Source organism: Pelobates fuscus, chromosome 6, assembly GCF_036172605.1.
Source record: "Pelobates fuscus isolate aPelFus1 chromosome 6, aPelFus1.pri, whole genome shotgun sequence".
NCBI classification, from domain to species: Eukaryota; Metazoa; Chordata; class Amphibia; order Anura; family Pelobatidae; genus Pelobates; species Pelobates fuscus.
In genome coordinates, this window is record NC_086322.1 from 282718978 (window position 1) to 282744669 (window position 25692).

The 25692-nt window shown below is 41.6% G+C and overlaps 1 protein-coding gene across 1 annotated transcript in view; it reads right to left on the reverse strand.

Moving 5' to 3' along the window:
* Positions 1-25692, reverse strand: part of LOC134614990 (integrin alpha-IIb-like) — a 65673-nt gene that overhangs the window by 17768 nt on the left and 22213 nt on the right. The window contains exons 6-19 of the mRNA XM_063459315.1: positions 25532-25581; positions 24022-24067; positions 23653-23775; positions 22630-22674; positions 22002-22042; positions 20076-20132; positions 19918-19977; positions 18148-18200; positions 7740-7948; positions 7081-7263; positions 6948-6993; positions 3327-3428; positions 2156-2211; positions 1340-1491 (exon numbers count right to left, since the gene is read on the reverse strand). Of these exons, the coding sequence (XP_063315385.1) occupies positions 1340-1491; positions 2156-2211; positions 3327-3428; positions 6948-6993; positions 7081-7263; positions 7740-7948; positions 18148-18200; positions 19918-19977; positions 20076-20132; positions 22002-22042; positions 22630-22674; positions 23653-23775; positions 24022-24067; positions 25532-25581 (1223 nt within the window). The remainder of the gene's footprint in view (positions 1-1339; positions 1492-2155; positions 2212-3326; positions 3429-6947; positions 6994-7080; positions 7264-7739; positions 7949-18147; positions 18201-19917; positions 19978-20075; positions 20133-22001; positions 22043-22629; positions 22675-23652; positions 23776-24021; positions 24068-25531; positions 25582-25692) is intronic.

Consider the following 25692-nt stretch of genomic DNA (forward strand, 5'->3'; position numbering starts at 1 on the left):
ATGCCCTAAAAAACTCTCCAAGGCGGGGAATAACCCACAAATAATAAACGTTGAGGAGGAGAAAAAGGACCTAAGTCCCTATTGGGAGAGTAATGAAATGAGGGGGTCCCTACCTTTAATAAACCTAAGATAATAAGTAAAAAAGACAGGAGGGGACCAAACAGGGATAATGGGAACCAGTCTAAACCATTATTATATGGTGAGAAAAATAGGTAGGTGGTAATAAGAAGGGGGGGGAGGAGGGAGGGTGGAAGCCAGAGGAATAGGGGAAACAAATCTCCTTGGAATAACCAATACCCCAATGGCTCACCTTGAGTCCCAAATCCCCACACCTAAAGGGGGCACAATACTTGCCCTGTATACCTCAGCACTGTAGAAAAACCATAAGTGCCTACCTATAACTCAATATCCTATCTGGCTACACAGCAGAAGATCAGGATCTCGTGACCTGGTCCCATATGAAGGTCCCATTCTACAGTGCTGAGGTATACAGGGCAAGTATTGTGCCCCCTTTAGGTGTGGGGATTTGGGACTCAAGGTGAGCCATTGGGGTATTGGTTATTCCAAGGAGATTTGTTTCCCCTATTCCTCTGGCTTCCACCCTCCCCCCTTCTTATTACCACCTACCTATTTTTCTCACCATATAATAATGGTTTAGACTGGTTCCCATTATCCCTGTTTGGTCCCCTCCTGTCTTTTTTACTTATTATCTTAGGTTTATTAAAGGTAGGGACCCCCTCATTTCATTACTCTCCCAATAGGGACTTAGGTCCTTTTTCTCCTCCTCAACTTACAACCTGAGCATGCGCACGTCACCCTGTGTGGTCAGCAACAACAACAAAGTTGCAATTGGACAGTAAAAAAAAAGTAGCAACAGAATTGGAAAAATAAATATATATTTGTTTTAATAGAATAGAATTAGGGATTTAACTGTAATTAAACTCTTTCCACCAGGCCAGATGATGTGAGTAAATTCTTTGAGTTAATGGCAACCAGTAATAAGTTGTAAACATGTTGCTAAGTAGAGGGTAGCAGCTCCCATAGACAATAATGGAAGCAAGTAGACACTACTTAGTGACACATTTTCAGTAGTGACAGCCAATAACTCTCTGTTGCTAGTTGTAAAAATGTGCTGTTGGTAAACAGTTGCAACGTTCTCAAAGTAGCAACAGACATGGTAACAAGATGTGGCTGGCCACTAAAAAGTACCAACAAGATTGTAAACAAGCCCATTCTTAGGCAGTTCTACTATGTATGTAATAATAATAATTTTAACAAAGTATTTAACCAGGAAAGGTACATTCAGATTGCTCTCGTTCCAAGTATGAATGCATTATACCCGTAGGTAGACAGTAAAGTTCTTGCAGACTGTCCCAAGGTTGCTCTGAAGTTGGATGGTAACGTTTTTGGTCGGATTAGAAGTATCCAGGAAGAGGGTTCTGCGTGAAAATAGATTCTTTTGACGATCGAGTTGAAGATCAGCTAAGAAATCTATTTAAAAAAAAAACAAAAACACATGAGATTAACAGGCAGGGAAGAGACGGACAAGAAGATGCTCTCAAAAAGTAATAAATTGGAAAGAACCATTCAGTCCCTATGTCATCAAAAATGATAAAATGAAAGATTTCAAATAACATTGTACACAAGCTCTGTGGCACAGGTTCTTAACCTTTTTTGGAAGGGACACAAATCAAATTTATGTCTTAGGTTTCATTTTTATATATTGTTTAGTGACACATTTTTCATTTGTAGAACAGTTGTTTTAACAAATATGATGTTCAAACTAACAGTGACCCTGTTATAAGTCCCAACCTCGATATTAGGTACCAGTGCCACTGCTCTACACAATATACTGAAGAAGACTACTATGCTCGCATTCCCTTGGAATGCTTTCCAAATTATTACACCTTAGAACATCTCTCCAAGAGAACAGAGAACAGAGAACAGAGAACAAGGAAGGCTGAAAGATTATAAAGGAAAAATAAAACAAAGTAAGAAGACAAAAAGGATGACAGATAAGAATATTATTGATAACAAGAAAAGTGTCTACAAAAAGGAATAGAAGAATATTTAGAAAAGAGAGGAATAAGTAGGGCTCCAAGTAACAACCGGGCTAGCTGAGTGTGAGTGAAATAAAATGAGGTTTTGCTCTCACTCAGTGTTTTCGGCAGGTTATGTCCGGAGACCTTGACACAGACGTGCAGGATAAAACTACGGAAGAGAGGAGCCCATTATTCAGAGGCATATCACAAAGTGATCATTACTGACAAGCAAGTATTGACTGAGGATACTAGAGCATAGATGTTTTTTTTTTATAATAATGATAATTTGCTACTGATGCTGAGTGAGGCCCTATCCGGGAGTCAATAAGTACTGGAGCCCAAGCGATAAGTCTCTACCATCACTCCACAGTAATGCTGTAATACTCAGCTAAGCTGCCACAAGGACACTGTAGGCACTTTTACAACTTAATTCTAATGAAGTTGTCATAGTGCCTGCAGTCCTGCACTCCTCACCTACCCCCCCCCCCCCCCTAAAACCTGTAGTAAGCTAATTAGAGGGCTGAGAGGCGCGGCTTTAAGCCATGCTTTCAAGCCCTCTGGGTATGAGAGGCGAGAATCTTACTACCCGGTTCTCATACCATAACATACAGTAATGTCACGAGTGCATGAGTGGTGCCGTCATGGTCGGCCATAGAGAATCATTGTATTTAATGATTCTCTATGACAGAATCTTAGACACATTGAGGCAAGTGCCACGCATGCACCTAATTACCCAATGCTCCTTTATTAGTTTCAAATTTTTTATTTTTTATTGATAGTTACATATGGGGAGAACCTTAAGGGGCATCAGAGCTGTAGTGTTAGGAATACGAATATTTATTTATTAACTCAATCGAGACTCATCTCTCCACAAGTGAACAGAACTTGCTCCATTTCCACTGATATAACCTGACTATAACCACCACAGGCTTCCCATCATCACAAATATAACTGGTCTGTCCTCTTTACCCATTGATTGCTAGATTGTGTGGGGAGTTCTTAGTTCTTTCTGTATGTTTTGTCTGACTTGTGCAGTCTATGTGTGGGTATTCATAGCCTCAGTATTGTGGGTTCCATGAGAAGTGGAAGGTAGTGTATGCTACACTAAATAGGATATCTCAGCCTCTCTGCCCCAACATGCCTCCTCAAGAGGTCTGCTAATACTGCAAAAATATTTATCAAAGATCTATAAAAAAGGGGATACATAACTATAAATGTTAAATGATGCTCAATGCTGTGTGAATGTCGGGATCTCTCTTGTACCAGCTCCGCTCTCCCACTTACCAGCTTACGGAACCAGTTTTTGTATTGCAAAACTTATCCTCTGGGTTCAGAGCATCTGGACTGAAGTGTAGAGTTGTTTGGACAACCACCACAGGCCGAGACCTAAGAGAGACAGTCCAGAAGATAGATGGAAGATAATATTATATTAAGAAGGTAATATTATCATTGACTTAATAGTGCCATATTAAAGAGGATTATTTTGTCCATCTTTTGTTAACTACTTGCAGTCCAAGTTAATATCTTGGACCGCCTAACCAGATACATTTACCCAGCACTGGAAATTCTGTCCAAATTTTACTTGAGAACACAATGATCAGGAAAAAGCACTGTTGGGCAAACAAAGTTCATGTGTCACGATTCGGGAACCAAACACGCTAACAGGTCACAGATAGTAGAGGGTGCAATACCGGTCCTTAGAATGGCCGGGTTAAGCACACTAAGAATAGTCAGGAGACAAGCCAAGAAAAGGGAGCCAGAAAACAGGAGAACGAGAAACAAGCCGAGGTCAAAGGAATGGAGAAAGCAGGAGAATTGGAATAACAGGCCAAATATTCGGTAAGACGGTAACCAGAGAGAAACACGAGCAAATTGCAATACAGGTCACTGAGAGACAGGAAAGGTAAGTATTTAAATCCTGTGCTTAATTCTGATTGGATAACTTCCAACCAGAATTAACAATCACACGTGGGGGATATCTATACCTCCCACTGTGATTATTGTGCTGTAGCTTTAACGCCGGGTCACGTGAGATAAATGTGCCGGCTCCCAGCGTGCAGCGTTATACATGCTGCCGCTGGGAGGAAAGGAGGAGGACGCGAGCGGCGCGTCAAGCAGAGAGGACGCCGCTCGCCGACAGGTAGGGGAGCCCTGACATCATGTATGCAGAAATTCAGGTTTTGTTCATCCATAAACTTCAACAAAATAGAGTAATTGAGAGAGAAACAAGATAATAGTGAAACAAAAGAGGAAGAATATCTAAATGGCAGGGGTAAGGGAAAATTAGAAAAATACACAAAAACAATAAAATAAAATAAAAAGAGGGCAATATAAAACCAGCAAAGAAAAAGACAATATTTATTTAAGAGAGGGAGAAGATACATTGAGCATGAATTATCTTATCTTATCTTATGCACAGCCAGTTCTGTAAAAACTCTCTATGTTAGTTGTATCATTTACATTTTGCCAATGTAAAAGGTAGATTGCTGTGAAACTTCGCCTGGAACAATTAACAGACTCCAGAAAAAGGATTGTTTGATTTATTATTGTCCTGTATGGACGTTACTGATACTACAATTGGGATGTAATAGTTAGAAATAAACATTTCTGTAATAAATATATTTCTATTCTATATTTCTGTTCTCCTGGAGATAACCGAAGATGCATCTGGTTTTAAACAGGAGATGGCTTCTCATGAGGGTCATCGGCTAGAGCACAACAAGTCAGGGGGGCAGAGCTCCACCACAACCTTTGACGGAGTTTTTCATCAACACGACAGAAGCTACTTTTGGACTACATTCAGCGCAGTCTTATTCCACGTTTCCACCCATTAAAAAAGGATATGGATTTAATTTACCCTAGCAGAGACACGGCCTAGTAGGACATGGACAAGCTATACCACCAGAGTAATGAGAAAACTTTATGTAGATGGAACGTTGCATTTAATTCTTTGTGTAATAATAAAATAATGTTTACACTAAATAAAATAAAATTGCATGTCTACATCAAAATTGCTGTAATGCACAACCGCAACACTGAGGGTGTGGGAGAGAGTAGCGAAGAGATGCAGACTGGCACCCTTCCCGTCCCCCCTACTCCCACTCATACACAACAGTAGCTTCCCCCCGGGGCTTGACCCCAACGCATTCACGGACCTAATCAGACACAAAGTCCCCAGATTACACCACCTTCTGGCGGGGACGGAATGCAAAACACTCCCGACCTTACTGGAAGGGACCGCCCCCACCCTTTTACATCACCTAAAACACAGACAGCTTCGGAGCTACATACACACCCTCCCGGAGGGCATGGCACGAAAGCGCGACCCTACCACATTCGAGAGGCTGTGTATGGAGCCAGACCCGCAACCTCACGGGATCTCACACATATACTCCATGCTACAGAGGGAAACACCAGCGGAGACACCTAAATTCATGGGGAAATGGGAACAAACATTAGGGAAGACTTTCACAGAGGAGGAATGGGAACAGATGTGTTACTTGACACACCACTGTTCAGTCTTCAGCAAAACACAAGAGACAGCGTTTAAGTTGCTAACGAACTGGTACCGCACCCCAATGGTACTGCACGCCATAGACCCGGAACACACAGACCGGCACCGCACTCCACCTATGGTGGGAATGCGAACTAGTGCAGCCCTTCTGGCGGGGCATACACAGCATCCTGAAAACCTTCACCGACATACCACCGCCCTTCCTTCCAGAACACATCCTCCTTCATCACACACAGACCCCGAGAACACGCTACAAACACTCACTGACCATCAGAATCTTAAACACTGCCAAGCAGGTGATACCCCAATTCTGGAAGCAGCAAACGACACCTCCGCTGACATCCTGGTTCTCCCAAATGGAGGAACTTAGGGCCCTAGAGGAACTCATTATGACTACATCCAACTCACTGACCAGGTACATGGAAATATGGACCCAATGGATACTGACCACCGCAAGGGTAGACTTTGCTACCAGACTTCGATACGACCTGTAACGAAGCACAGCTGGGACTATACGACCGGACAATCACAGGACTGACTTAGACAGACGGGACCTGGACGCAGACGCACCCCTCCCTTACCTTCCCAGACAAGACACTCCCGACTCCCCCCTACCCTATGTCACACACACACTGACCATAAGCATGGTTCACAGCAGAGGCGACAACAGAGCGGACATGTATAGTTCCTGCGACGAACCTACACTTCCACAAATTGACCCTCGGGCACGGGGGATGGGCGTACTAACTGGCCCCGCTGAGACCAATAGAGCACTTTGCCATGAAACCCGAGCACCTCACAGGAGAGATACCTGACCGACACACCACAGCCACACAAACAGACACGATAAGCATTTCAGCCACAGAGGCCGGCATGCATATGGAGCAATACAAACCCAGAGTGCTCCTACCATAGCTGCTGCTCACTGAACTGAACCCGTACCCCTGAGCTAAGATTGGAATGTGTAGGTGGAGTAACTATACGCATACCATGCAGTGATCTCTGAACCGTTATTGATTGCATGTCCATAAAATGTTTCCATAAGTACTGTGCTGTGACCTGCGAGTCACCATTATCTGCTTGCTCATACAACTCTTACACAAGTGCCATGACGTGACCTGCGAGTCACTTTTGACTGCTTGCTTAAACAATGTTTCCATATGTGCCGTACGTCGACCTGCGAGTCACCATTAATCGCTTGTTTGTACAATATTATGTTTACTGGAACAAAATGAAAACTAAAAATACTAAATAAAAACATATTTACAAAAAAAAATTGCTGTAATGAAAAATCCAACTTAAAAAAATTAGCCCTATTTGTAAGTCAAAATTATATATTTCTAAACTCGTGAATTTAAAGTGTATATGCAACACATCAATATACCCCTTACCTGTATACGTACACCGCGTCTGCTTCAAATGCACCAACCAACAAGTCTACAAGAAACGTAGGCTTAAGTATGAAAAGGTATAAAGGACAAAACCTTCTAAATACAGTCACATTGGTACAATACAATCATGTACCTGGGTACCCATTGTCATCAATATCTGTTCCTCCCCGAAGCGAGAATCCAAACCTAGAAGGGGGAGTAAGAGGGCTCTCTAAGACTTGTGAAGGTTTGGACGATAGACCAGAGTCTTCACCTCTGTAGATGTACACACAGCCACCTCCAGATTTACCACCAAATGGAGCACCTACAGCAATATCTGGGGGAAAGTAGAGGCAGAGACAATGCCAGGGGTTTGACAGTTTCTCAAAATGTTTAAGCAAAGACTACAGCCTTAAAGATATAAAACCTGGAACATTAAACCTGCATCATAAAAAATGGACACACAATTCTTAATATCTCCCAAAAAAAAAAAAAGGACAACTTTCGTTTTTGAAGGTGTGGCCTGGAGGTCTTCTGGGACATTTAAAGAGATTATTTGGTCAAAATTTGACCCAGTGTTTTTAATGCATTTTATAGATAAGATAATAAATGAATATAAACTTTTTCCCAGCATGTGCAGCCATTTTAAGTGATCTTCGATCCAAGATTAATCATCTTTGAATGGTTGCTGCGAATTTACAGAGCAATAATGTCGGTTTACCTTCTCAAATGCTCTGAACCCGCAGTACAGAAAGTTATCCTTGTAAAATAATTCAACTTTATACAAAATTATGGAAAAATTATTCTTTTTACCTTGAAAACCATCTTGGTCTAGGTCTCCCAGAGGAGCAATCGAGGCCCCAAACTGTTCATATACTCGGGAACCACTAAGGATTTTCACCTCAAATGCAAGTTTGCTGGACTTTTTCTGCAAATACACATAGACTCGGCCAACTTCCTGCAGCTTTCCAGCCGACCGGCTTTCCTGGTAGAGAGGAGCTCCTATCAGCACGTCATCCTTCCTGTAGGTAAACAGAAATTGGAACTCAAACGATGAAGAGTTGATTCAACCTGGGACTGATTAGAATGCTATACAGTAGCTAAGGCCTATCGCTCTTGGACTTCTTCACTTGCTTGCTGGAGCAACAAAGCATATTAAACCTTCTGTCATGTATCTATCCGTGACAGTTCAGATGCGTCGTCAGCCACTTAGCTGTCAACTATTCACAAACTCTTGAAGACACATCTCTTCACAAAAGCCTTCCCTTACGTTTGATAGAACAGTCCTCATACTTTATCATACATGGTTCATGTTATCTGAGTCTCTGCCCTTCCCATTTTTCCTTGCTCCCCACCAATGAAACCATTACCTCGTTTATTATTTTTTCATTTACTGTTATCCAACATTGGCATGTGGATGCACTTAATCAGCTCAGGAATTACATTTTCTTGCCAATAAAAATATTTGTTTTGGGGGCGGGGCCGGGCCGCCGAGCGGTCGCAGGAAAGAACAGCTCCTGCACAATATGCTCAATTTAAACTATAAATCGTAAATTTAGCTGAACTCAGCGACCAACAACCTCGACCCGCGACGTATACGGGCTACCGGAGCCGGGGAGAGGCTTGCTCCCGGAGTTCCAGCCCCTCGGAGGAAGGGTCTCCTGCAGCATCCAGCGGGTGCCTACATGGCGGTGAGTTGAGTGGACGGCCGCCACTCCACTATCCTGCCCAACGGAGCACAACACGCACATGGCACATCGGCGGACCCGGTCCTGATCCCCCCTTTGGACGTGGCCCCAAAACTACACTCGGAGGCATTATCAGACCACCATGCAGGCCCAAGACCCGCGGCCAAGATGGAGGAGGCCACGTGTGCGGGGACCGAACTGCAGAGCCTAAAGCAGACAGCAGATACATCCTGGCATGGTACACAAGGCTGCAACCATACAACGACCCACACCATTAAGCGGCACCCAAGTCCGGAGACACATCGGATGCAAGGCACTAAAGACCATATACGACACGCTACTCACGTGGACGGAGCTGCCCGTGAGACCGCTCGCCCTTCTTCTGGGCTGGGCGCTCACCAAGAGGAACCCCTCTGTAGCCTGCCATACTCCCTGGGAGACGACCGAGATCCGGCGGAAACCAGGACCCACGATCCCGCTGACAGGATCAATGGCTAAAGGGCGCGGGCGCCTGCTAAGGCCTCGGGCTGAAGGCTGGTGGCCCACGGACACAGCACCACCACAACACCGGGAAACTTAAATTAATACTCACCTCGAGGCGCAACAGTATACCCGGTGGAGTACGAAGAAAAAACGAAGAAAAAACGGACACACTAGCCACTACCACGCGGACACCACTAAAACGCTTTTACAGGACTGGGACCATGAAACTACCAGCCGAAACATGTTTGTAAGATGCTTTAACCTGTCCAGTCCACTAGCCGCACATACTTCGTGGCTTAGCGGGCATGGCCTGTACACACCGGGGCACAGCGGGCTTACTTCTCTAGACAGCAGGTAGTAACAAGCGGGGTATAATTAGTCTATGTAGTTACCATGTATACTGTGTTCTCTGCCTGTGTGACTCAACTTATGTCCTCTTACTGTGATAGATACTTAGATAGACTGGAGGACTGGGCACTCAAATGGCAGATTAAATTTAATGTTGAAAAATGCAAAGTTATGCACTTCGGCGTAAAGAATACACAAGCAACGTATACCCTTAATGGAAGCGAATTAGGGATAACAACACACGAAAAGGACTTGGGAATTGTTATAGACAACAAACTATGCAACAATGTGCAATGTCAATCAGCAGTGGCCAAGGCCAGTAAGGTATTGTCATGCATGAAAAAGGGCATTCATTCTCGGGACGAGAATATCATTTTGCCTCTCTATAAATCACTGGTAAGACCACATATTGAATATGCTGTGCAATTTTGGGCACCTGTTCTAAAGAAGGATATCATGGCACTAGAAAAAGTGCAGAGGCGGGCTACAAAATTAATAAAAGGAATGGAACATATCAGCTATGAAGAAAGGTTAACAAATTTAAACCTATTTAGTTTAGAAAAACGTCGCCTGAGAGGGGATATGATAACATTATACAAATATATTCGGGGCCAATACAAACCATTGTGTGGAAATCTATTCACAAACCGGACTTTACATAGGACACGAGGCCATGCGTTTAGACTGGAAGAAAGAAGATTTCGTCTAAGGCAAAGGAAAGGTTTTTTTACTGTAAGAACAATCAGGATGTGGAATTCTCTGCCTGAAGAAGTGGTTTTATCAGAGTCCATACAGATGTTCAAACAGCTACTAGATGCATACTTGCAAAGACAGAATATTCAAGGATATAATCTTTCAATGTAGGGTAATAACCGCTTGATTCAAGGATAAATCTGACTGCCATTCTGGGGTCAAGAAGGAATTTTTTGTCCTAGCTTGTTGCAAAATTGTGCTTCAAACTGGGGTTTTTTTTTTTGTTTGTTTTTTTTTTTTTTGTTTTTTTTTTTCTTTTGGATCAACAGCAAAAAACAGGTGTGAGGAAGGCTGAACTTGATGGACGCAAGTCTCTTTTCAGCTATCTAACTATGTAACTATGTAACTGCGACCAGACATACATGAATACTCCTTAGCCCATACTAAATAGCGGTATCTTAATTTTGTCAATTTTGCTAGCTTTCTCATATGTCTATGTCAAGTTTTTCTCTAGGTTAACTGTATCAGGGTTATCTGATGGGCCCACAGCCCATATGCCTCCTACTACCAGATACCGCACTGAGTTGACCTACCCAAAGACTAGTCGGGCTGGAAATATAACGCTTCCCATGAGCTGAGAGCCAAGACTAGGGTTAGCAAGCCAGCCTGTTAACCAGCCGCTAACACCTATTTCTATGACTAGACACACCAGCGAGGTTACAACCAGCAGGGACCCAGGCTCAGTCACATGCCTATTAGTCAGAACTACATGGCCTATCATAACCTGAAATGCAAGCTCACTGTCTCATCTACTGCATATCATGACTACTTAGACCAGCTGTAGCTGTACAAAATGTATGCCCCCCACTTAAGCATAGTCAAGCATAACCTTGTCAATGCCTAGATATTGAAGCAATGATACTCGACATAAATATTAGACATGTGCAATTCGTTTCGGTCCGAATATGAATTCGGACGAATTTCGGGCAATTCGGACATTCGGGTACTTCCGATTGTCCGAATTGCTGAAGTTCCGAACTGCCAAAGTTCCGAAGTGCTGAAGTGCCGAACTTCCGAAGATGCCAAATTTCCGAAGTGTCGAACTGACGAAGTGCCGAAGTTCCGAAGTGCTGAAGTGCCGAAGTTCCGAAGTGTCAAAGTGCCGAAGTTCCGAAGCACAGTATTGCCTAAGTACTAATAAACTTACCCAGTGAAAGAAGAAAAATGTTACATTGTAAATAATTTTAAATAAAAAGTATACAAACATAGCCAGGATTCAGCTGTAAGCATTTGCAACACTTACAACAATCAAGTAACATACATTCATATAAAATGTAAGTTACTTGGCCAGTCATGTAATGACAGGAATGAATAAGTAGATAACTCCCTAATTCCCACGGTATTAGGGAGCTATCTACTAAAAGGCTGAAAGACCTAAATTGGTCTTTCAGCCAAATTTACTAATACTAAGTAAAGATTACTTAGTATTAGTAAATTATGCCCCTACTCACTATACCGCAAGTAGGGGCATGTCTATTAAACTGTTAAAAAAAAGGTCCCCCTGAGCGGTGGGTGGGGGCCCTAAATTATAATAAGGGGGGGGACCTAATGTCCTCCCCCCTGGCCGCCACCCCTGAGCGGTGGGTGGGGGCCCTAAATTATAATAAGGGGGGGACCTAATGTCCTTCCCCCTGGCCCCCACCCCTTAACAACGGGTGGGGGCCCTAAATACTAAAAAGGGGGGGACCTAAGGTCCTCCCCCTGGCCCCCACCCCTGAGCGGCAGGTGGGGGCCCTAAATCCTAAAAAGGGAGGGACCTAAGGTCCTCCCCCCTGGCCCCCACCCCTGAGCAGCGGGTGGGGGCCCTAAATACTAAAGGGGGACCTAATGTCCTCCCCCTGGCCCCCACCCCTGAGCGGTGGGTGGGGGCCCTAAATTATAATAAGGGGGGGCGACCTAATGTCCTCCCCCTGGCCCTTCACCCCTGAGCGGCAGGTGGGGGCCCTAAATCCTAAAAAGGGGGGGACCTAAGGTCCTCCCCCCTGGCCCCCACCCCTGAGCGGCGGGTGGGGGCCCTAAATACTAATAAGGGGGGGGGACAGGGGGGAGGACCTTAGGTCCCCTCTTTTTAGGATATAGGGCCCTCACCCACTGCTCAGGGGTGGGGGCCAGGGGGAGGACATTAGGTCCCCCCCTTATTTTACTGTAGGGCCCCCACCCACCACTCAGGGGTGGGGGCAAGGGGGAGGACATTAGGTCCCCCCTATTACTATTTAGGGCCCCCACCCACCGCTCAGGGGTGGGGGCCAGGGGGGGTGACATTAGGTCCCCGCTTATTAGTATTTAGGGCCTCCACCCGTCGCTCAGGGGTGGGTGCCAGGGGGAGGACATTAGGTCCCCCTTAAACCAATTTAGGGCCCCCACCCGCCGCTCAGGGGTGGGGGCCATGGGGCAGGACATTAGGTCCCCCCTTATTAGTATTTAGGGCCCCCACCCACCGCTCAGGGGTGGGGGCCGGGGGGGAGGACAATAGGTCCCCCCCCATTGTTTTACTTTAGGGCCCCCACCCACTGGGGGGAGACTATTTTTTATTTATTTTTTAAACAGTGAGCAGCCACAGGCTGCTCACTGTTTACTAGACATGCCCCTACTCGCGGTATAGCGAGTAGGGGCAAAATTTACTAATACTAAGTCATTTTTACTTAGTATTAGTAAATTTGTCTGAAAGACCAATTTAGATCTTTCAGCCTTTTGGTAGATAACTCCCTAATACCGTGGGAATTAGGGAGTTATCTACTAAGCGGCTGCAATAGAAGTGCCGAAGTCCCGAAATTCCGAAGTTCCGAAATGCCGAAGTTCCGAAGTGTCGAAGTGCCGAAGTTCCGAAGTGCCGAAGTGCCAAAGTTCCGAAATGCCGAAGTTCGGAAGTGTTGAAGTGCCGAAGTTCCGAAGATGCCGAATTTCTGAAGTGTCAAACTGCCGAAGTGCCGAAGTTCCGAAGTGCTGAAGTGCCGAAGTTCTGAAGTTGCCGAAGTGCCGAAGTGTTGAAGTCCCGAATTGCGAAAATTCCGAATTTCGGAATGCCGAACCGAACCGAAAATTTTCCCCATGCACATGCCTAATAAATATTAACCCTAAGCTACTGTTACTAATCAACAATGTAATTGAACAAGATAGACGTAGTTATCCAGCTTGTACTTAACTTGTATTATTACACTAAAAAAATGTGTGCGCTTCCTCTAGATGCCGTACAACAGTTGACAAATAAGTGTTTGTAAATTGAATGCGAATGCTGTTGTGGCATTGTTGTTATGTGAAAGTTAATTCATGCAAAGCAAAAATAAAGATTTAAAAAAAAAATATATATATATATATTTGTTTAAAGCGCCTAAGTGCCAAAAAATAATAATAATCAGAACAAAATCTGAACAGTTTTGGTGCCGAAGCACTTACTCATAAGCACTCCACCCACTCTAACAGATTTACGGTTTAATCTGTTCGTAAATGTGAACAATTTTCTTGTTTGATGTTTCCTTAAAAAGTATAGGTGCTCAGTAATGGCTAGACCAGACATAGGCAACCTTCAGCACTCCAGATATTTTGGACTACACCTCCCATGATGCTTTGCCAGCATTATGGGTGTGAAAGCATTATGAGGGATGTAGTCCACAACATCTGGAGTGCAGAAGGTTGCCTATCCCGGGGCTAGACCATTATATATTTATTTTTTTAAATATTTTATTTTTGTGTGCAGAAGGGTATAAACAGGCTTGCAAAGCCCCAACAGCATTGGCAAGCTTTTGGCAACATGCAGGTTATTACAGTGTTGTGACAAAGAACGTACTGGCACAATTTAGACCAGTATATCTTATCATTATATAATAATAGAAAAACTTGTTTTGGCCGAATTACCTCTGACGAAAATAAAAATTAAAATTTAGGACGGACGGACGGACGGACAGATTTTGTCCATATAGCGGCTCAGCCTGGACAAAGTTCATTAGCGAAAAAAGTTTCAGAAAAATGAATCAGATGAACCAAAAGACACAAAAATGGACCAATTAGTGTACTGCAATATATGCACAACATAAATATATCGGTAATTTTTTGTTATGCTGTACACTGGTGCATTATCCCACCACTTGGTTCACAGACCAAGTGAAAAGTAACCAATATAGGGGAAAAGAGGAGAAGTAAAAATAATCTAGATTTAAATATTATAGATTCATGAAATATCTAATATATAAATATAGATTTTTTTGTTTTACTGCCTGTCCTTGTTCCGTGCTATTGCTCACTTCTCACTTGCTCTTGAATAAAATCAACATTGAGTGACTGTCCCCTAGGCATCAATCATCTCTTTTTTTGGCACCCCATCAGAATTCAGAATCCAAAAGCAGACATGCTCGGCCACTGCATGTTTAGTTTGTTTAGTGATTTGGCTACAGTTCGTCTCGGATTTCGGAATTTGAACAATCACCAAATCAGTTCAAATGCAGACGAATTGAAGATGATAACGGAATGAATCCCCAAGTCTAATCAGATATGACTCCACCTAAATCAAAGCTTTTTACAAGATGACAGCTAGTGTTCCATTATGATTTTTTTTTTCAATTTGACAATTTTTATTTCGTTTTACTTTGATGGGTAAGGGTACAGAAAGAAGAGGAGGGAAAAAGTTCAATACATAAAAACACTGTGCATTCCCATAACATTGGTTCTTACATTGTTTTTTACAGAGCGTGGCGTGGTGTGGGTACCATGCTTTTTCTGTTGAGGTATCTCAGGTCTCAATTCCCTTGTTGCACCATGATGGTGTATTGTTCTGAAGCTGCTGTGTATCCACATGTAGTTATTTTTTGTGTTTCGTTTTTCAACCCCACCTCGGCCATCCCCCTATCCCCTAGGTGGTATGTGTAGATGCCTAGTCTCGGCTCTAGGGGCCTCATCTGGGGGGTGAAGCCTGGGGTTTGTTTGTCAGGCGGGAGGTCCGCTAGTGTTTTGGGATTTTGGACGTTGTCTCTTTTCCAGGTGGCTTCTAGAGATCCCTAGTGAGGGTTGTGTCCTATTCATTTGGGGTCTCCCTGTACTCACTCACTTTTTGGGAGTTTGCTGTCTCTTAGTAGATTACCTTCCCCTTTATTTCTGTGTTCCGCATGGGGGGGTAGGGTCAACATATAGGTAGGATGGGGGAGGGCTTAACATATTTACATATTTACATGTGGGTGTTGTTGCTTCGCTTCGTGGTACCTTCTACCTGAGGGGGTTCCATTATGATTTTAAAGAAATAAATGAATGTATTAATAATTATTGCATACCTATCGAGGACTGTATGTATAATTACTAATCTATGGAAGGAGCTCTGGATAATTGTGCTGAATAATCAATGTTAAATAAAGTGAGCCTGCCATCTAGTGGTCATATGTCAAACTATTCAGATGTTCCAGGCAAAAAAAAAAAGCTTAATTATTGTATTTCAGTCCCACCTGTTATAAAGAGTTTAACGGTCAATAAATTAATGGGGCAGGATTAATTCGGTTTTTTTTTTTCAATCTTTTTTTTTCATTCACAGGTAGATACAAATGGTATAAAATACTTTAGTTAGAATATGAAGATATAACCAGTAGTAATATTGCAGCATTGTACATACAGATAATAAACCTAAAATAGTGGGAATGTGAATTTTAATGGAGTTAACTGAGCATGGTATAGTAGGTTGAGCAGAGTGCATCTCATGCCCTAAGGAAATGAGAGATAGTAATAGATAATGTTGCATGAGGGCATTGGGCAACATATGCCTCTGGGTATTGCGTAAAGTGGTAGGAGTTTGGAACCTCTATGAGGGCTACAAAGGCAGAGGACCCGTGTTAATGTTTAATCCACTATGAGGACTTCTAGGTTGCAGGGGTTGGGGGTGGTAAGGAGGTGACGGGTCTGAGGTCAGCAGCCTGTCGGTTGCATAGTGCACATAAAGGGTGAAAAAAATTCTATAATCTAAGAAATTAAGTAAATAAAAAAACTTGTGAAACATGCAAACTATTGGTATAGCGTGTAGCACGATCTGCAAAAGTCATGGCGACTGGGGTTGCTGGGGTTGCTGAGGCATCTCCTCGCCAGGCTGCTGATAGAAAAGGTGTGACCCTGTCAGAATGTCGTCGTAGGTGCTATGGCAGACTGCCCGGAGACACTTGTAGCTAAGTCCAGTTGTTGCAGGGTGTCAGCTCTCTCTCCGATGCATCGCAGACTTGTAGTGTTCCTGTGGCCCTGGGTATAAGCAGGCAACGAGAGGTGCTCAATTTATAGGGCACTTTATGTGTAGTGAGTTCCTCGGTCAGGGGTCTCAATGACCATCGCCAGTCCATGGTGGCCTTAAACAGATCCGCGAAACAGTTAAGGGTGTGCTTCTCAAACTTGAGAGGCGATCTGTTGTGAAGTGCTGCCGTGAAGGTTGTTCGTTCTTGGCACATCTAGAACCGCAGAATTACATCTCTGCCTGCTCCTGTCGTGCCAAGTGGTGGCCCAGCAATTCGTTAACCTCCATCTAGGAGCATTGATTTAGCATGTTTAGCTGGGAACAATACGACAAACAGTCGACGGAAGATGCGAAGGAGTTCCGCTGTTTCGATATTGGCAGGTAGGCCGCGGATTTTAACATTCTTAAAGCGGCGCTTGTCTTCAAGTACTGCCATTTTTACTGAGTTTGCACCTATGATGTTAACACCGTGGCAAGCTTCTGCTCTAGGGCAGTGATGCGGGTCTCATGGGCTGCAGTTGTCACTTCCGAGTTGTGGAGACACGCCGAGACACCATTTATTTTCTTCCGGAACTGCCCAATGTCTGCTGCGATGTTCCGGCGGAGCTCATCTAATATGGTCCGTAGAGTGTCCTTTGTTAACGGGAATTTTCCCAATGGCAGCGAGTTTGTGGCTCTGTTCGCCTTTCGTGTCTGTGAGGTTACTTCGCCCAGGAGTGCCTCTTCACTAGATGTGCACGAGGGTCCGTCCGACCTTGGCGCCATTTCAGGCCTCTGTTAGTTTTGCGGGCTCCACAGTAGGTCGCCAATATCTGCCGTTGACGGAGGTCGATCGGTTTTGTACTTCTTGCTCCGACGCCCCCTGTCTGCAGGTATGTTTGGAGCTCAGAAAGTACCCGTTGGGGAAAGATTTTCTTGGGTATCAAGCAAGTTTGGGTTATGTCCACCCGAAACACATGTAGCATGCGTTTTGCAGGATTAATTAGTTAAAACAATTTCCAGACCTTGATTGATTGTGTTCCATGAGAATCTTTGCCTGTATAAATTCCAGCCCTTTACTTCTTCTATATGAAATCATCCCAACTTGGACTCCCCTAACATACATTTATCAGTTCATTTACAATGGAGTATTGGAATGGAGGCACGCTTCTCCTACTGATATGTATACATATGCTCAACTTTTGTTCTTCGAAAGGTATTTTATTGTTTATGAAAGAAAAAATGGGTTTAAAATTTTCCCAGAGGGGCACTCAAAGCACTATACCCACTGTAGCCTGCTGGTAATGTCTCCAAGATATGTCTCAATTTTTTTTTATGTTCCCTCGCTCTCCATATTACTAATGTGGAAGTCCCACTTTCACGTTAGCAATTTTGTAGGCATTTAGACTTTATGCATTGGCTGACCGCATCAGCTAAAGTGTTCAGACAATAAATACCATAAACATTAAAACAACATTGATCTTGCATATGCAGACATTGATCGTTAGTAATATGAACAGTAAGTGGGTGGGCCGCAAGGACCCTCGGTTTGTGTCAAAGCTCTCATAAATAGTTTGACAAGTAGCTGGGGGACGGAACCACGGGCATCCAGGTCCAATAACCACTACAGCAGCCTGCAGTGGTTATAGTATCTGGAGTATATCTGGATAATATATAAAATATAATTTATTAATAAAGTTATAGAAACATATGTTAACGTGTCTTATGATAGCTAGATAGATTTATTCGTCCTCTATTCTGTTTATATTAAACTCACCCATCTTTGTTAATGTCTGTAACAGCCACAGTGTGTCCGTAGTAGGCTGCAATCTGTAGGACACATAACACGCATACAGATGATTAGTGTGTAGAATGTAAAGTAAAATGTACAAATAGACAAAGCACACACTATATATTAGAAAATTCCACATACTAATAAGTGTGACACTCTAAGCTGCTGGATACGGGATGCATGCGGGGGTCATTCATAACCCGCAAGAGGGCCGAGATTTAATCACTCTTCATTTCTTTATGACCTTGGGTATAAGATAAACTCCGGGTATCGCCTGACATTTGATACCTCTCAATCTTCCAATTACATCTTGGAACTATGCGCATTACGCATGGAGTAATTTGACATTTATAGGGTCATTTAGTAAAGTGAGAATTTGAAGTGAATTCAAAGTAGATTTCAAATTTAATGTCAAAATAAACAAACAGGAAAAATTCTCTAAATTAGCTATGTTTTCAATTTGGCTACTCTGGCCTTCCATCTGAAACTCATTTCTAATCCCATTTGAATTTTCCCTTTAGTTAATAACCCAGTTACAAATGTATAATTATATGTATTGATGATATATTTTAATATGTTTTTCATTGTGATTTCTCAAATTTTCTAGACTTTCGATGGGACGGCCCAGATTTCAGGATCATGGTCCACCGTCCCGTTTTAGTTACCTGTTGTCCCGCATCGGGGGACACCAGGGAACTAACCTTGGGCAGCGCATCATTTGTGCAATACTAAATGCGCTTGTGATATTAGAACGGCCAAAGTGTTAGGTGGATAAGGTTACTGTGGGTAGAGTTGGCAAGTTTTTTTTTTATTTATTTTTTTCAAAATCCTATCCCTATTTAAGCAGCTCAGGTCCCATTTACTCTGTAAAACACTTTTGATAAAGCCTATCCAAGGAGAAACGCGTTAAGTGTATTGTTTATAACTTTTGTATCACTATTTTATTATATATTGTATTTCTTTTATTATATATGTTTTTAACATTAAAGTACTTTTTTTAATTGGACCATACTTTGCTGCTGTCGGATTGTTTGGAGCTATATCCCTGGTGCGGATCATACCACCCAAGCGCTTTGGATTGAGCAAACCGGAACTTGCTCATTAGCATGTGAGTAGGCTTACATTTTTTATTTCTGCTTACACTCCTTTTTTACGGTGTACACTATTGTGGTTCTGTTTGTTTATCTCCACATATACACGGAGGGAAGAATTTGCTTTTACACCTGTATCCTTGAGTGGGGATCATACCACTTCAAGCGCTATCAGAGGAGCCAGGTTTTATGGCTCCATTATACGTGAGTGTCCATTTTATAGTTTTTACCTACCCTTGCTTCATAGCTCTACATACTTCACCATATACGATTTTTATTTGTTTGTTTTTAATGAGGATACCCCCTACCACATCTATAACTTGCAGAATTGCCTCTGCACTTGATCCATAGGCGGGGATTATTCCGCCCAGGCGCATACACTGGAGCTGTATTGAAGCTCCAGGGAAGTGTGAGTGCACATCTTTTATTTTATTTATCACCACTACAGTTTTAAATACTACACTATTATTCCTTCTCTGGTTCTCTTCACATATACCTTGTCAAGGATTACTGAAGCGCTGCACCTACCGCCCTGTTTTTATCCAATTTTCTGATCGGAAAAGAGAGTATGGGTGTTCCAGCTGCTTTTGGACTATTATCACTTTGCTTCCCCGCTGAATTTATTTTTGTGTGATTGTGTATATATAGGAATTTATATACACACCTGATCTCCCCTAAAGGTGTAGACAACCCTCCACGAATTCCTGAGGATTGAATTTTCATCCTGTTAAAGGAAGGAATATTTATAGCTGGATTACATGGACCCTTTATTGTGTCTTACTGACTGGTCATTTTTATTTGGACAATTAGTTATCTACATACCCCATCTCCCCTATACAAGTGGGCTGGCATCGGTAGACCCTCAACAAAAATTTCAACCTATCACAGGAAGAAACATAGATTAAATTAGCAGTTGATAATTTGTTTTTATATATTAGATATTTTATATATTTTAATATGTGGAAAGATTATTTTACATCACTTGAAAATGTGATCCAAAAATGTGAAATTGAGGCCTTAAAGGTATACTACAGGCATCAAAACAACTTTAGCTGAATGAAGTTGTTTTTGCATAAAGATCATGCCCCTGTAGTCTCACTGCTCAATTCTTTGCCATTTAGGAGTTAAATCCCTTTTGTTTCTGTTTATGCAGCCCTAGCCACAAATCCCGTGGCTGTCAAACACATCCAGCATTTAAAAAAATGGTTTCATTTTGAATCATTTTGAACTTGCTTTATACATTTTTATCTCCTGCTTTGTATTTTAAACTTTAATCACACACACGGGAGGCTCCTGCAGGGTACAGAAGACTCTTAACAGAGCAGAAGATAAGAAATTCTAAATTAAACAGAATGTGCAATAAAGGACGTTTGAACATTAGATCTCTCTTTATAGGTAGTGTTTATAAAGGCTGTGTGTGTAGCATGCAGACAAGTGTGGCCCAGGATGTATAAACAAAGGGATTTAACTTCTAAATTGCAGAGAGTTGAACAGTGAGAAAACAGGAGCATAAGCTAAACACCAAAACTGCTTCATTTAAGCTAAAGTTGTTTTGATGCCTATAGTGTCCCTTTAAGGCATCAATTTAATGAGCTCTGCAAATTATTTACACCTGTTGGAAAATATTTCCAAATTATTTATCCACCATTAACAATCATGTCACCATTAACAATGATGCCATTTTTATAGATTAATAACTTGAAAGATTTCTAACAGTATTGAATCATTTGGTAAACGTATTAAATTAAAGCCGTAGTTTCCTTTGATGCTCAACCATCTATTAGGCTGACTGTGACTTATGGGAAACATGCGCATAATGGCATCTGTACTAGAGGTTCGCCATTAACATTATCTACAAGGCTGCTCTGTTATCTTAATGTCCCAATAGCCATAGTGATAGGAAGCATGGCTCACAAAAGTTACAGTATACAATGTAGCTATATACCATATACACTATATTCTTACACGACCAAATCTGTGCAGCCCAGTCTGCCATTAAGGGATTACTCCATGCACTATAACCACATCAGTAACTTGATGTGGTCATGGTGTTTTCAGTTTTTTCGTGCAGTGTTATTCTATTAAACTCTGCACACGTGGCGTTTAACAGCTTTGCTGCTAGGGGTGTAGCTCCAAATCCGTTAGTGTCATAGGAGTGTGGTCTGACAGCCCAGAACTAGAAGTTGGGGTTAACTAATGTCAATTCTGCATATATTTCTATGCAAAGAGTTGCAATCATTGTCCGAGAGCGGTTGCCTGACTCTTTTGGCCAATGAATGGACGAAAGGATCGGCATCTGTGTGTCAGTGGCCAAAGAGGACCCTTGGTACCTGGCAGTTTGCCTCATTATCTGCAGTTTGCCTCATTATTGGAAAAGGGTAGGCAGGATACTCCGATCAACCTAGCCACTACAGCAGGCGTACTAGATGGAATGATTGGAGTAACCCTTTAGTATTGCAGTCAATTAAGAGAAATGTAGTCTAGGTAGCACTGTGGGACTCCAGATTCATGTTACGCACTTTATCACAGATATATATGAATATATTTTCTATGGGAGTCAGTCCTACTGCCGAAAAATGACTAGCTATTAAACTAAATGTTCAATATTTATATTTAACCTTAAAACCGTTAAGTGCTTGATTACTTGCATGCCCTGTTTGGTATTATTGGCAGCAATTGTTACCAGGTGCCTATATCATTGCTCCCAGTCCAAACCAGGCTACATGGGAAATACTAGACAATACTTACAGTACCCATATAGTTGAACGTTGGCGCCCCAATCACCAGGTCTGGAGACACACAAGGGAAAACCACATTATATATGTAAATATCTGTATGTTATGACCTAAGACTCACCGTTATATATGTATACTTTCACCTTCATGTGTGTGAACATACACTGATCTTTCATACGACTCTTACACTCATACATGTACCACTAATACAGACACTAATACAGACACTCGCCCAGTACACCCAGACATACAGACACATAGCCTTTTTCAATACATGAAACTATAAAACGTACATGTACACACTCACCCTAAGACATACAGGCATGAACATAGTGTGCTATACATACTAGCATTCATACATGTATTTAAGCACTCTCACACTAATACAAACTAACCAGATAACTTGTATCATGACCCCATTGCTTACGTACTACAGTAAGTACACCTTCTCAATATCTTTACAAAGATAACGAGCACAGTTTCTCCTGCCACCCACCCCCCCTCAAAGTTTCACCAACACTCCTTTTTCTTTCATGCACTGTCTTTGTTATTGTATTTTGTTTATTGCCCCTTGTAACGATGCACCCTCTACCTCCCTTACCAAATTTTCCGTTTGGCCCCCCACATATCTCTTTTCTTACCTGGTTTATTATTGCCATCAAATTCACCAAAAGCTACTGAGAAACCTGGTGAGAGGACAAGAAAAACAATGTCTCATTTGCCACTCAGACCGGGGTTGTTAAACTACATAGAGCCAGACGTTGTTTGATTACAATTCCCATAGTCCTCTGCCCGTTTATTGCATTCATAGAATTTTGATAGTTGTATACCACCAACATATGAGGAACAAAAATGTGGTCCTTCGTATGTTTATGATGTACAACTGTGATCTAGATGGTGTATAGAACTTTAGAAATGGAAATTATCTAAAGATTGGATTGTTTGTTGTTTTAACATATTTTATATTCTATTTCAGCAAAACTTAAACTGGATATTCCTAAGTGTTCAATTCCCTTAGTCCCTTCCTCTCTTCGATTTTCCTCTCCCTTCTGATTCCTGCAGAAATCATAAAACCAGTTACCACAGCAGAGTTATTAACTAAAGTGCAAATTCTAAGGAAATCACAGTGTATTAAAGCCAAAAAGGGACACTCCACTGCTCAAATACAAAAAATAAATTGCTGTTTAGTAGACATACCCCAATCAAAACATGCAAGCATTTAATTATGCATTATTATTGCGACTATATCTAAAAGAAACCTTGCAAATGCTGCAGATATCTTGTCTGCAGTCTTTGCAAGCCCTCCCCTTCTAACCCCGCCCAGACTTTGTGTGGCTGTCCAATCACAGATTTCCCAATGCAGCTTAATGAGAAGTCTTTGCGAGGCAGGTCATTGCTGCCTCATGAATTTAGCTCCACTGTGCTAATCAAACCAGGAAGTAACCGGACCAGTTGTCTGATTGATAGCCAGTGGGGTGTAACAAGGTTCATTTATAAAAGTGCCAATATCTATTGAAATCTGCATTTTGTGCGAAATTTTAAAAAAGAGGACACGCTCTTCACACATAAAGCATTTCAGCAAGCTAAGGTGCTTAAGGGGTATGGATTGTCTCGTTAAGCCTCAGACTTAACTTTATTAAATTTCATTGTAGATGTGTGAATACCTTTGTATGCATTACTCGCCATCCCACTATACGGATACGTCTGCTGGTTGAAATCATTACGGAGCAAATACTGTGACGGTTGGAGATTTGGAATAATGGAGAGATTCATTGTGGTGTATAGTCCTGGTGATCGGAGAAAAAGAGGGATAGGGTTAATAATGAAGATACATACATGAGCCTAATGGAAGATATTAAGTGAAAGAGGTATCATTTTAGGGAGAATAATATATACTTATATTTAAAAAAAGTGATAATAAAAATACATGCATCAGTGGAACTCAAACAATACATCAACAATCTCTCTCATTTTAACTTTGTGATCTGAAGACACTTTTGAGAATGAAACCTATAATTGGTTCACTTACTTACCTGAGAAGCCATATCCTCCAGGGCCTCCGGCTAAAAGTGTCCCATCCTGGAAGGATATATTAGAGACAAAGACTTTCAGATGTATATTCTCTGAAACTCTACAATATGCAAACAAAGCTGTTACTTCTGCATCTACGTTAATATTTCGCACCCTGGATTTGGTTTAATATTATCGGATAAGCTTTTTAATTTATTTTATATTTTTAGATACACTTTGAAAATGTATTTTTCAAATTATTAAAATATCAAAAAAATATATCATATAAAAAATATATATATGTATATATTATTAAATCATAATATTAAATCATTTTGAAAAATGTATCCAAAAATATTAAATCGAAGCCCACATCTGCAATAATTACAAGGCAAGGGGTAGCTCATAACTTCTAAAATGTTTTATCTCTACCATTATTTCTTTAATATATGAATGAATACGTGAAGAATGGACAATGAACAAACGTGGTTTCAATTTTAGGTATTTATGACCAACAATGTAAAGATGAAATGGTTGTTTTGTCCTAAGTGTGTGCTAATCTTTTTGTTTAAGCCCAGGTGGGGTTACAAGGCTCTAGACCAGAAAGAGGCAACCTACGGCACTCCAGATGTTGTGAACTACATCCCCCATAATGCTCTTACACCCATAATGCTGGCAAAGCATAATGGGAGGTGTAGTCCAAAACATCTGGAGCGCCAAATGTTGCCTATGCTTGTTCTAGAACAACTAGCAGAACCCATTGCAAACGACCAGTCTTAGAGAGGAAATGTATTTAAAAACACTCCATTCCAGAGCTCATTTGGGCTATATTATACATTGCTATTCATTTCACACCACTTATTTATGTATTTTAATGGAGTGTTACTTATATGCATGATTTCACCAATTTGGTTGTAGTGGATTCATTAATTGCATTATCCATTTATATGTTTTCTGTGTTTATTTTGGTGGAACTATCGTGATTGGTGTTAACAAGCTGCATGTTTTTTTTTACCACCAATTAAATTACATGTCAAGTTTGCACTAAATGTACTAAATGTTTATCAGTCAAGAGGGACTGTACTGCAATCCACTATCCCAACCAACGCACCAAAAAACGGAGGTCAGCCCTGGACCCCCCAGAATCACCAGCTTAACGAATAACCCTAATCACGTCTGCCAGTACAGCACGTTTTATCATGAATCTTGGGAGATTAGCACGGGGGATTAAGAAAACCAAAATGTGAATCTACACGAGTGTTTGTTTGTAACCCTGAAACCATTGATGTCATAAAGGTACTGATTTAATACATTTTCCAATCAATGCAATACTATTAGACGTTCCAAATGATCTTTCTACATAGATTCCCATAGACTTTCATGGTTAGATACGCAGATAAATCAGGCAGCAATATTTTCTAACAGCATTTGGAAAGATTATTAAATCGAGGTCAATATTAGACCACTCTCTATAAAATCACACATCAGACAATCCTGTCCAGAAGTGTCTTCTTGTTCCTAGAATACACTTACCTTGTGAATTTCTGCACTGAATCCTATCTCACAAAACCTTTTATTGGAAGCTGTAGACAAAGAGATAAGGTCATCAAATTAAGTAAATTAACAATAAGTATTTTTTTTATTATTATTATTTGTTTAAAGGGGAGAATTGCTTTATTAAAATAAAAAGTTAA